The sequence below is a fragment of the Anabrus simplex genome, chromosome 10 (assembly GCF_040414725.1).
Source record: "Anabrus simplex isolate iqAnaSimp1 chromosome 10, ASM4041472v1, whole genome shotgun sequence".
NCBI classification, from domain to species: domain Eukaryota; kingdom Metazoa; phylum Arthropoda; class Insecta; order Orthoptera; family Tettigoniidae; genus Anabrus; species Anabrus simplex.
The window spans coordinates 53,739,882-53,753,092 of NC_090274.1; the positions used below are offsets into that span (position 1 = coordinate 53,739,882).

At 41.7% G+C, this 13,211-nt stretch overlaps 1 protein-coding gene across 1 annotated transcript in view; it reads right to left on the minus strand.

Moving 5' to 3' along the window:
• Nucleotides 1–13,211, minus strand: part of LOC136882006 (G-protein coupled receptor Mth2) — a 224,162-nt gene that overhangs the window by 157,881 nt on the left and 53,070 nt on the right. Inside the window, exon 2 of the mRNA XM_067154495.2 lies at nt 11,779–11,999. Coding sequence (XP_067010596.1) covers nt 11,779–11,999 — 221 coding nt within the window. The remainder of the gene's footprint in view (nt 1–11,778; nt 12,000–13,211) is intronic.

The following is a 13,211-nucleotide window of genomic DNA, read 5'->3' on the forward strand; positions in this document are numbered from 1 at the left end:
CATCAACAAGCTAGCGGCTCTGAAGTAGAATGATGACGACCTCTACCCCTAACCCTTCCATAATTCCCATACCCACCTAGCGTAGTGGTCAGCCAAAATATCTCAAATTATGTGGCAAATCTGTACCTTGGGTACATAAATCCTACCTACAGGAAACAATTTAATATTAACTCACATGACAACATTGTGGTGTGCACGTCTTGTATATAGCAATGTAATTTCCAATGTAATTATATACTGGTGTCAATTTAGGCGAAGGATCTCCTGTATGATTCTAAGAAATCCGCAGTTCTCTAAATATGTGACTTCGCTGATATATACTCTAGCAACTCCAGGAAATTCAAATGAATGACTTAATAATTTATATATCAAAACCTATGCTTACATTGTACATAATTATGTCATCTTTGTAAATTTTGTATATCATATAGAGTCACTATAAAAAAAGTATGCAAAAAACATATAAACAGGAAAAATATTTACAAAATAAAAGGTTTAAAGTCCGCCTGTGGGGTGTAATGGTTAGTGTGATTAGCTGCCACCCCCGGAGGCCCGAGTTCGATTTCCGGCTCTGTCACGTACTTTGAAAAGTGGTACGAGGGCTGGAACGGGGTCCACTCAGCCTCGGGAGGTCAACTGAGTAGAGATGGGTTTGATTCCTACCTCAACCACCCTGGAAGTGGTTTTCCGTGGTTTCGCACTTCTCCTCCAGGCAAATGCCGGGATGGTACCCGACCTAAGGCCACGGTTGCTTCCTTCCCTCTTCCTTGTCTATCCCTTCCAATCTTTCCATTCCCCCGCAAGGCCCCTGTTCAGCATAGCAGGTGAGGCCACCTGAGCGAGGTACTGGTCATTCTCCCCAGTTGTATCCCCGACCCAATGTCTCACGATCCAGGACACTGCCCTTGAGGCGATAGAGGTGAGGTCAATCGCTGAGTTCGAGGGAAAAACCAACCCTGGAGGGTAAACAGATTAAGAAAGAAAGGTTTAAAAATTAAAAATAACGAAACGAAAATAACAAAAGATTAAAGTGGTCAAGAACTTCCACTAACGTAAAGAGCAGTCGCTAATGAGCAGTGCCTAATGAGCAGTGATTAATTATTTTTCTGGTTCGGAGTAATACCAAGCAAACAAACAAAATTCCTTTACTTTGTATAACGTAATTCTTTTTTAAAGTTGCTTTAGGTTGCACCGGTACAGAGAGGTCTTATGGCGACGATTTGACAGAAGGCTAGGAGTTGAAGAAAGAGACCGTGGCCTCAATTAAGACACAGCCCCCAGCATTTGCCTGGTGTGAAAATGGGAAACCACGGAAAACCATCTTCAGGGCTGTCGACAATGTAAATTTTAGGTTCGAAGAAAATACCAACCAGGCAATTTTTTTTCATTTTGTCCTTCTTATACTTAGGCCCTACTATTGTAAACCAACTGATGTAATAAAGCGATTCGCCCATCTTCTTACCTCACTTATTTACCCCTCTCCTCCATTCCTCACCTGCCCACATCTCTTGGCCAGAGAGAGGGCGTAACCCTCTAGGTGGCCCGCCCCATCCCTTCACGGTGGGGAATGAAAACATTTATTATTTTTATGATGATGAAGAAGAAGAAGAAGTAGAATACGTCTTATTTCGAAACGTGGTGAGCATTACAAAGACATGGAAGTTTTAAAATAGAAACAATTTGCAAACGGTCCGTGCGGAGAGAATGTTAAATAGAACGGGGGAAATAGTTCTTTTTCTGGAACAAGTGCGTTTTTCCTGTTCCGAAAAAAAAAACATGTTCCAAATAACAGTCCATGCATTAGGAGGTCTGGGAAGTAGAAAATATCAACAAACCTCGTGTATGCTAAATCGAAAATTGTGTCATCACTGCGAGTTTTATGCTTTCTTTTAATTGGATAGGGTTTAGTGTAGTTTAGCCTAAATAAGGTAAACTGGAACCTGTCGTAATCCCGAGGGAACTAGGATAAGGATCGCATGAATTCAGAGCGAATAGTCAGCTAATGACGTGATGGCTTAAAGAGAATTTCTACGCGAAGCTGAAATTTGCACTGCCTTTCCAATAATTACAATTACTACTACTACTACTACTAAATGTTTTCATCCTCCCCTGAAGGTGGAGGCGGGCCTCCTAGACGGTGACACCGTCTCTCAGGCCGGAAGATTTATAATAATAATTAAGAAATGCGTACAATGTGGATTATGTTTGTTTAGCGTAGTCACACAATTATTTTGATCTCTTTTTGCAAAACTGCAAGTGGTATCTTCCACAACTCTCACCACACAGCTCACAGACACACGAATCACACGGTTCGTGGTATCTGTTATTGGTGCAGACTGCATGATGGAAATCATCACATGCAAATCTGGTAACCACATGTCTCAACTCATAATATGACTGGGTCCAGTCCCTTTTCGTCATCGCGTGAGTGCTGTAAAATTCGCACCAAATAAAATTAGTTTTTGTTCCCGTCTTCTTAATGTTTGCTGAAAGGCGGTCGTTGATTTCTGAACTCTTGTATTAGATAGTCCTTTTGTTAGTACGTATACAAGTCCTGATCAAGTGAATTTTGATGCACTTGAGTGTTCTCTTGAGGAATGATGCCTACGTCGCTTGTTTGTAAATGGTCCCATACAAGTTCCACTCCGTATGTTAGAACCGGCATTATTTTCGCTTGAAATAGTATCATTTGCAGTGATTAAGGATATTTTTTTTTCTGGATTTTTGATGTCTTTCATGGCTCTAATCGCTGGTGTTGCTTTTTCTTCAACATGTATAGAGAAGGTGGTTCGGGCCGTTTGGAAGGTAATACCCAAATTTTTGAACTGATTTACAATTGCTAATTTGTTCCCCCCTAAGTATAGTCCACGCACCTATTTGCGATATTATTTTGTACGGGGTTGAGGAGTAAGGAGGGAGCTGTCCCGGTTTCGGTTATACTGCCAACTGAATGGAAATGAAATCATGCTCGATCGATATGAATTTTCTAAACATTTATCATCTTACGCCAACAACTGTGTCACACATACATTATTTAACATTATATAATATTTCTCGATGCGAATCTTGTTCCTAGCATGAATTCTATAGTTTGGCTTTGCTGTGTAAAAAAACATCAGTACTAGTACGTAAAGTGTACGCCAGATGTCGCACAACAATGCATAAGCGATTCATAGTTTGTGTTTCAAAGGTTGCTAATGCTAATCTCGAAGATAACCGAGGTCGATCGATTCAGCACTAGGGTGTGCATGCATCACTAAAAGGTGCGCGTACGGTATATAATTGGGCCGATGACCTTAGATGTTAAGCCCCTTTAAACAACAAGCGCAAGCTGAGTATAAATGGTTTTTTGATGCAATCTTTCCTCGTTTTCAGAATGTCATTTGAACTGTCTTCTTAGTGTTAATTGTGAATTTGTTTTCTATAGCCCATTCCGAGAGTCTATGAGGTGCATCTTGCACCTCTTGCAGGATTGTCCTCCTATGACGATGTGAGGTGTTGAATAGTGAAAGGGAGATTTTGGGGATATAGAAGTGTGAAAAGATTCATATTCCTCAGTGTTAAGAGTAAATGCAATTGGCCGCAATGTCGGACTGATATTGGAGTGACGTGTTTTCAAGTGCGAAGTTCTCATCTTCAGTGTATTTAATCTTAACTTTATGATAGGCCAGGAGATTTGTGTCGGGGAAGGAAATGTGCGGAGAAGGTGAGAGAGTGGGCGGCCATGGCCTATAGTAGAAACTGTCTGGGCATTCGCTTTAAGTGCAGGAGAATGGAAAACGTGGGGAAACCATTCTGAGATCACCCGACAGTGAGGACCAGCCCTCTCTGTGTCCCGAATACAGAGGCGTAGAGCCACGGTAGAGCCGTGCTCTCGGCTCTGCTCGGTTGGCCGGACGGAGTGCAGATCTGTCGGACCAGCCGTGGCTATTTGTGGGCCGAGACCTACCAACTCTACATACGCCTACAATTACATTTACTAATCTGAGGGTATTTACATATCCAAAATTATTGTTAGGATATATTCCAACCAGAGTTGGTAAGTAATTGAGTAAAAGAAATATAATTAGTTGTAACGAATACATTTTTAGTAATGCTTTACTTCTAAGCGCTAATAGTCACTTTTTACCAAATTTAATATTTACACATAATGTTCTCCTTAAAATAAAATTGTAATGGTTACATTTTAGCGATCAATACACATCGCATGAAAGCAGAAACAGAAGATTTAACTTCTTCACTTCTAATTCAGTTGAACCAGTAGCTTCATCGGTGTTGGATGTCCGGCTCCATGGCTAAATGGTTAGCGTGCTGACCTTTGGCCACAGGAGTCCCGGGTTCGATTCCCGGCAGGGTCGTGAATTTTAACCGTAATTGGTTAATTTCGCTGGCACGGGGACTGGGTGTATGTGTCGTCTTCATCATCATTTCATCCTCATCACGACGCCCAGGTCGCCTACGGGTGTCAATTAAAAATACCAGCATCTGGCGAGCCGAACTTGTCCTCGGACACTCCCGGCACTAAAAGCCATACGCCATTTCATTTCATCGGTGTTGGATGAGGTATTTTCTTACCTCTCCAGTACTTCCAAAGACATCAGACTTATCCTACAATATCCATCACTCTGGGGATGTTCTTAACGTTCAAGAAAGATATCCATTCAAGTGTCCCTACAACGCGTCTTATCTGTAAATGCAAAGATGGAATTTTCCCCAAGGGACCGAAGCTTAGCGATGAGAATTTTGAGAACCAATTGTATCGCAAAGTTTGCAAATAACAAATTATTTCAAATGCTTAAGCAACATAAACAGCCCTGAACCTTGGTTTAAAAAAAAAAATACTAGTACTTGACGATGCTTGTCGTTAACCGCAGTGAGAATTAAAATGAACAAAGATTAATAAAACCAGTGTCATGCATACTAACCACAGGTTCGCTGCTTGTCGAATTACTAAGACGCGCGACCCTTACAAATTCATATTTCGCGAGTTCCCTTTCCTGATCCGTTGGTGCCCACTGCTGCTTGCTGCCAACGTTGTACCCAGTGACAATTTCCGAAGAACATCGAAACCAGTACAGAGACTTACCGCTCATGTTCTTTTGGATTCGGAACAAGTAGCCAAATGGCGGAGCTTTCGGGGATCTTGGACACCTGGACCAATCCCGCTGGAATGCAGGCGATTCGGGAACAGTTATTTCGAGTGAGATGTGTCAAGTAGTTCAATGTTTGGAGTGGTCACGTGAATTGACTGTGCGAGTTATCGGCCTTGTCTGGAGTCGAGCCAAGTGAGCAACAGTCCTGTGTTGTGATGATCAACAGACGTGTGCTCGAACCTGTATGCTTGTAACTGCTATGTAGTGCGACCATGTGAAAGGTGAGAGCTGTCAATCAAGATTACGGAAGGGTCGTCCGTTCCAGGTAAATACCAGGAAGTGAAGACCTGCTGTGAGGAGTACAAGAGACTTTGCGAATAGGCACTAATTAGTGAAGTTTTGCCACTCTTTTTTAAGTATAATTGTGTGTGTGTGTGTGTGTGTGTGTGTGTGTGTGTGTGTGTGTGTGTCCGCTAATTGGGTCATCCTAGATTAAATTAGTCCCACAAAACAGTCAGTGTTTTATTTGTAAAAATATGACTTCGTAGACCTGCGATGCTCCTAATAAATAAATAAATAAATAAATAAATAAATAAATAAATAAATAAATAAATAAATAAAAACAGTACGTCCGGGAGGAGGTGTGAAATGGACTCAGGAGCGAAAAGACATCCACAGTGCAAGAATGAAGGAGTACTGGTCAAAGAAGAAAGCTGCTAGAGATAAGAACCACGTGGTCCATAGCAGGCCCAAACGGAACTAAAAAAAATAAAATAAAAATAAATTATGTTATTGGTTTTACGTCCCACTAACTCCTTCTGGTGGTTTTCGGAGACGCCGAGGTGCCGAAATTTTGTCCTGCATGAGTTTTTTGCGTGCCAGTAAATCTGCCGACATGAGTCTTACTTATTTGAGCACCTTCAATTACCACCTGATAGAACCAGGATCGAACCTGCCAATTTGATGTCAGAAGGCCAGCAACTCAACCGTCTGAGCCACTTAGCCTGGCTAATAAATAAATAAATAAATAAATAAATAGAATTATTATGATTTTATTTTTATAGATAAACTAGTAGTTGAGCCTGTCGCTGATGGGTGAGATTGTATACAATTGCAGTGGTAATGCCATCTGGTGGAGATTAATGGAAGCCATGGACAGAGAATTAATGGTAGTTTTTTTACGTCCGACTAACTACTTTTGACTGTTTTCGTAGATGCGTAAGTGCCGGAATGTTGTCCCGCAAGAGTTATTTTACGTGTTCGTGCCAAGAAATCTACTGACACGTGTCTGACTTATTTGAGTACCTTCAAATAGCATCGGACTGAGCGAGGATCGAACCTGCCAATTTGGCGTCAGACGGCCAGCGCCTCAATCAGTCACGAGAGAGAGAGAGAGAGAGAGAGAGAGAGAGAGAGAACTTCTCAGTTAACAACAGTCAGTATAATGTACTCACTCTTGATCAGTTTTGTAAACTTAGGACATTGTAGGCCAACGCATTTACCGTAGTTTCTTCTGCCTCCACTATATTAGTGCATCCGACATCAAGGGTGTCTCATTTCCACCTCCCTTCACCCCTTTTCTCGTATTATTTTTCTTGTTGCAATGGTTACCAGGAGTATGCATAAGTTTTTGCAGGTTTTTGTGGTAAAGAAAAAACGTCATTTTCAAGGGAAATTCATCTGTCACTCGAAATCGAAGTGTTCCCTAACCGCCTGCATTCCAGCGGGATTGCTCCAGGTGTCCGAGATCCTCGAAAGTTCCGCCAGTTGGCTACTTCTTCTGAATCCAGAAGAACATGATGTCATGTTCCAAGATGCTCGAGCTCTTACCCACACTAGACACTAGAGGTCCAGGATTATACGGGAAGCTGTGGAAATACTTATAAATCCCACAAATTTCAACAGGGACACTGGCTATCAATTAAATAATACCTGGTTGCGAGCCATTAAGGATTTACGTAGGTAGTTCCCTTCCCTGTCCCTTCACTACTGTCATTTCGTCTCGGTGTTTTCCAAATCCATACGTTCCTCATCGCCGGATGTTTCATTCCAGGCTTGTGTCAATGTCATGTTACATATACATGTTATGTGACGCTCTTAGGACTGATTCTGATGGTTCGGTCAGCTTCCCCTTCGAACGCTAGCACTGTGCCACGTCCGGGGAGCCATCTGGTGGTGAATGAACACACCATTTCCACTTCTATTATAACATCTAAATTTCAAAAAGTCATTGTTTAAGAAGCCTTTCTCTTGGACAGTCGAGATTTTCTTCTGATGACGCAGAGCACAGTTCTCTGCGAAACGTAAAGAATTTCACCTTATTTTCTTGACACGGCATAAGCCCAAAAGCCTATACAATATAATGTCTACAAGTACGGACCGTGACAGCATCAATGGAAAAATTCATTTTTTTGTTTATTCAAAATATTGGCCATGGGCTTCTACACACTTCATCCATGTTTCAGGTAAGTTATGAATACCATGCCAGAAAAAAGAAACTGCTTGTCTTCTGCAGCAAACCATTCGTCGAGCCATTTTCCAACTTCCTGGAAATTGTTGAAGTGCTGCTCTGCGACCGCGTGCCCCATTGATGTGAAGAGATGAGAGCGAGATGGCGCCAGATCGGGGCAGTACGGCGGGTGCGGAAGGATGCCATCCAAGCGATTTCAAGGTGTCTTTCACTGGTTTTGCTGTGATACGGCGCATTGTTGTGTAACAAAGTCACTTTGACATGTCCTCTGGCCCATTCCGGTCGTCTTTCGATCAACGCATGATTTAAATGAATTATTTGTTGATAGCGTTGTGCATTAACGGTTTCGCCGGGCTTCTTCGCACTTTTACGGTCTACCAGAGCAAAAAAATGTCGAAACCATGTCTCACATGTTCTAATCGATGGAGCGTGTTCACCATATGTTTCCACCAGCAAAGCATGACTTTCCACAACACAGTGTTTGACGGGCTCAACTTGTGTGTGTGTTGGTAGGTTAATGTCAGACGAACAAACTGACGTATGTGTCAAATTCATACGTAGCGTACTGTTCGCTGGCGCCATCTCTTAGTGAAACCGGAAATGACTTATGAATACGCTTGGTATCTTAATTATCCTGTGCGATATGGCCTCGTGACCACACTGACCTGGTTGCAGGTCTGCGCAACCACCAATTTTTATAAAAAAAATTTCTTGCTAGGGGCTTTACGTCGCACCGACACAGATAGGTCTTATGGCGACGATGGGACAGGGAAGGGCTAGGAGTGGGAAGGAAGCGGTCGTGGCCTTAATTAAGGTACAGCCTGGTGTGAAAATGGGAAACAACGGAAAACCATCTTCAGGGCTGCCGACAGTGAGGTTCGAACCTACTATCTCCCGAATACTGGACACTAACTTGAAATCTCTAATTAATTAAATGATTATAAAGAGCTTGCATCCGGGAGATAGTAGGTTCGAATCCCACTATCGGCAGCCCTGAAAATGGTTTTCCGTGGTTTCCCATTTTCACACCAGGCAAATGCTGGGGCGGTACCTTAATTAAGGCCACGACCGCTTCCTTCCCACTCCTAGCCCTTCCCTGTCCCATCGTCGCCACAAGACCTATCTGTGTCGGTGCGACGTAAAGCAACTAGCAAAAAAAAAAAAAAAAATTCTAGTTATTCTTTTTGAGCAGTTCGTTAATAATGCTCTCTGCATCAACATCCATACATGTCGGTTCAGTCCAGCGGAATGTGATTGGTGCATATTTGCTTCGCAACAGAACCACAGATTGCAATCTCCACTTATTTTTCATACGCATGTATCTCCCTAGCTTCTCCACTGTTGGTGTCGTAAAGCATTGCCCGGAGAAACTTGTTCGTAGTTGACTCGCAATCCTTGTGAGTAGCAGTTAGGACTGCGTAGTGTTGCTGCTATTTTCATTAAACTATGCCTCAAGTGATGGTAAAAAAAAAAAAACCTTCAGCTTGCATTCAACAGAAGACAAGCTAGAAATTTTAAATGTAGGTTAATCCACACCAGCACTAAAAATAGAAAATTTTGTACAAATTAAAGTCAAAACGTTTACACGTAAGTTCAGTTCATTTGTTTGTGATAAACATAATGTTGCTAGTTGCTTTACGTCGCACCGACACAGATAGGTCTTATGGCGACGATGGGACAGGAAAGGGCTAGGAGTGGGAAAGAAGCGGTCCCAGCATTTGCCTGGTGTGAAAATGGAAAACTACGGAAAACCATTTTCAGGGCTGCCGACAGTGGGGTTCGAACCTACTATCTCCCGAATACTGGATACTGGCCGCACTTCAGCGACTGCAGCTATCGAGCTCGGTAAACATAATGCTAGATTTGTGGCTGAGAAAAGAACAATTCATTGTAGTCCTACTGTTTTCTATGCTTGACCGGAACACGAATGGCAGATTTAAATCATCTAAGAGACAGAATCAATAAAAACAAAATTCGAAGGCACACATTAAAAATGCTTTAAGCCTATCATTATTTGGGAAACTGAACATTGCTAAACAGTTTGACTGTGAATACAGAAAATCAGTGTATATGCCTAATGATCACAGTCTTGGAGGAAGAGTACAAGATGAAAATAAACAAGTCCAAATCAGAAGTATCTAACGGAGTGCAGTCGAACGAAGTCAGGTGATGCAGTGTGACCGTTCACGGTACTACAGATACCATATCGTGACATCCCATATCAATAACATGCCGTTTTCCGCGTCATTCTACGACGTTTAGCCGCAAAGCTAGGAGACCCCAGCGCTGCACGGAATACGAACGATGTGCTGCTACCTCAGAGGACAAGAGGCTCTGTGCGCGTAATGACAAGGGCGAGTCATACGCTAGCCAGCAATTAGGATGTTTCTGTCTCCTGTGCGAGTGAGTTGGAAGGAGTAAATAAATGTCATGTGACAGCCCACGAGCCATACTTAATAAGTCGGGTTAACTTGGGAGAAGTAATTCCCTAAATATTTGTTGGTGATTTTAGTGATACCAACCAAAACCTTCATTTGTTTTAGAATTTTCAATATTAATAACAATAATAATAATCACGTGATTCTTGACTTACGCACCTAATATTCATGAACAAGAGCTTGTCATAATCAGGGAATTATTTAGTTAAAGAAGACAACAAAACATCTTCCAGTTATTTAACTTATCATTAATTACGTGATATGAATCGGTGCAGTAGGAAATATTAGATTAAGGAATGAAGTCTTAAAGAAAGTAGATGAATACTCCTACTTGTGTAGCAGCATAACAAACGAAGGCAGAAGTAAGGAGGACATAAAATTCAGACTAGCACAAGCAAGGAAGGTTTTTATAAGGAAAGAAATTTGCTTACTTTGAGCATTGATATAAGAATTAGAATTTTTTTTTTTTTTTAAGACTTTCGTCTGGAGCGTGGCATCGTACTGGAGTGAAACATTGACGATAACTAAGTCATAAAGGAAGCGATTAGAAGCTTTTGAAATGTGGTGTTACAGAAAAATGAAATGGCGTATGGCTTTTAGTGCCTGGAGTGTTCGAGGACAAGTTCGGCTCGCCAGATGCAGGTCTTTTGATTTGACTTCGGTAGGTGACCTGCGCGCCGTGATGAGGATGAAATGATGATGAAGACGACACATACACCCAGTCCCCGTGTCAGCGAAATTAACCAATTATGGTTAAAATTCCCGACCCTGCCGGGAATCGAACCCGCGATCCCTGTGACCAAGGGCCAGCACGCTAACCATTTAGCCATGGAGCCAAAGGGTGTTACAGAAGAATGCTGAAGGTGAGATGGATAGATCGAATCACGAATGAAGAGATACTGGATCGAATTATTGAAAGGAGATCGATTTGGCTAAATTTGACGAGAAGAAAAGATCGAATGACAGGGCACACCTTAAGACACCCAGGACTTGTTCAGATAGTTTTGAGGAAAGTGCAGGTGGTAAGAACGGTATGGGTAGGCCAACGTATTAATATAACAGGTGGATTAGAACAGATGTGGGATGTAACAATTGCGTAGAAATGAAATGATTAACACAAGATAGGATGGCGTGGAGAGCTGAATCAAACCAGTCAATGGACTGATGACTCAAAGAACAACAATAAAAAAATCCACTCATGAAATATTCTCCCGTACTTCTATTACACGTCCGCCTCTGTGGTGTAGTGGTTAGCGTGATTAGCTGCCACCCCCGGAGGCCCGGGTTCGATTCCCGGCTCTGCCACGAAATTTGAAAAGTGGTACGAGGGCTGGAACGGGGTCCACTCAGCCTCGGGAGGTCAACTGAGTAGAGGTGGGTTCGATTCCCTCCTCAGCCATCCTGGAAGTGGTTTTCCGTGGTTTCCCACTTCTCCTCCAGACGAATGCCGGGATGGTACCTAACATTAGGCCACGGCCGCTTCCTTCCCTCTTCCTTGCCTATCCCTTCCAATCTTCCCATCCCTCCACAAGGCCCCTGTTCAGCATAGCAGGTGAGGCCGCCTGGGCGAGGTACTGGTCATTCTCCCCAGTTGTATCCCCCGACCCAGAGTCTGAAGCTCCAGGACACTGTCCTCGAGGTGGTAGAGGTGGGATCCCTCGCCGAGTCCGAGGGAAAAGCCGAACCTGGAGGGTAAAGAGATGATGATGATGATGATGATGATGATGACTTCTATTACACACAGTATAGATAACATTCATTGTATAGGAATACGAACCAATGGGATAAATGATTACGTGCAGTCCGGCGGACTTCTCCCCACTACTCTCAACCACCTCACATATGAACGGTGTAACATAGGAGTCTCCATTCTCTTGTAAAGTTTCCATGCAGAAGTCCGTGGGCGCCAGAGGATCGGTGAACATATAAGGTACTACCAACGAGCCGTCAGGGAGCAAGTAGTTGTAGTCCCTGTCATCTGTGGGATCCTGTGGGTACCTGAAACAGAAATCACACCACGTCACTGAATGTGAGCTACAGTGAGAACTAGCAGAATAGAACAGAATACTGCTATCCACTCGTTCCGGACCGTCTGAAACTGCAGAGAGCACTCATATATTGCACTTCATTAAGTTCAATACATGGATTACATTTTCCTCTTATAATTATTTGACTATTATTACATCAAATAAAAAATTTCAGCTCAATCGGTCCAGTTGTTTACGAGCCTATCCGGAACAAAAAAGTAACTATACAGCACCATCTCATTTATTTATTTATTTATTTATTTATTTATTTCTTCTTTTTCTTCTTCTTCTTGCGTTTCGGCCTTCTAAGGACCACGTTACAATTTCAATTCTTCCTCCTCAGTTCTTTCCTTTTCTTCCAGTATTCTTTCATTGTCTCACTGTGCTTCTTTTACCTGTCTTCAGTCCACTTTGTGCCTGTTTTCTTTTCCTTCCTCCCTTGGAATCCTTCCACATTTGTAAGACTTTCTTCCTAAAAATCTTTCTTTCCAATAATTCTTCTTCTCGTATGTTGTTCCTTTCCAGGTCTTTCTTGACTTCTTGAATCCAGGTGGTAGTTGATTTCTTTTCCCAAAGGTACTTGAAGATTTGTTTAGTTAGTCTATTATCATCCATTCTGTAAATGTGTCCAAGAAATAGCAATCTCCTTTTTCTTATTGTTTCTGATATGTTTTATATGTTCTGGTAAATTTCATTGTTACTTCTTAATTTGCAAAACTCTGCAATTCTTAGGGGACCTAATATTTTCCTTATAATTCTTCTTTCTAATATTTCTATTTTATCGAGCTTGTAGTTCAGTGCTAGACATTCGCTGGCATAAAGGCATTCTGGTTTCACTACTGTGTTGTAGTGCTTTATTTTAAGTTTTCTTGATAAGCACTTTTTGTTATAAGTATTCTTAGTTATACCGTAAGCTCTTTCCATCTTTTGTATCCTCTCCTCTATAGCAGATTTTTCCAAACCATTTTCTTGAATTGTCTCACCCAAATATTTGAATTTATTTACCTTTTCTATTTCTATTTTATTTATTTATTTATTTATTTATTTATTTATTTATTTATTTATTTATTTATTTATTTATTTATTTATTTATTTATTTATTTATTTATTTATGACTTCCATTTGTGCCGAAGTTAGGGCTCACGGCTCTCTCTTACACTTAAGCACTTTAAACAATAACATT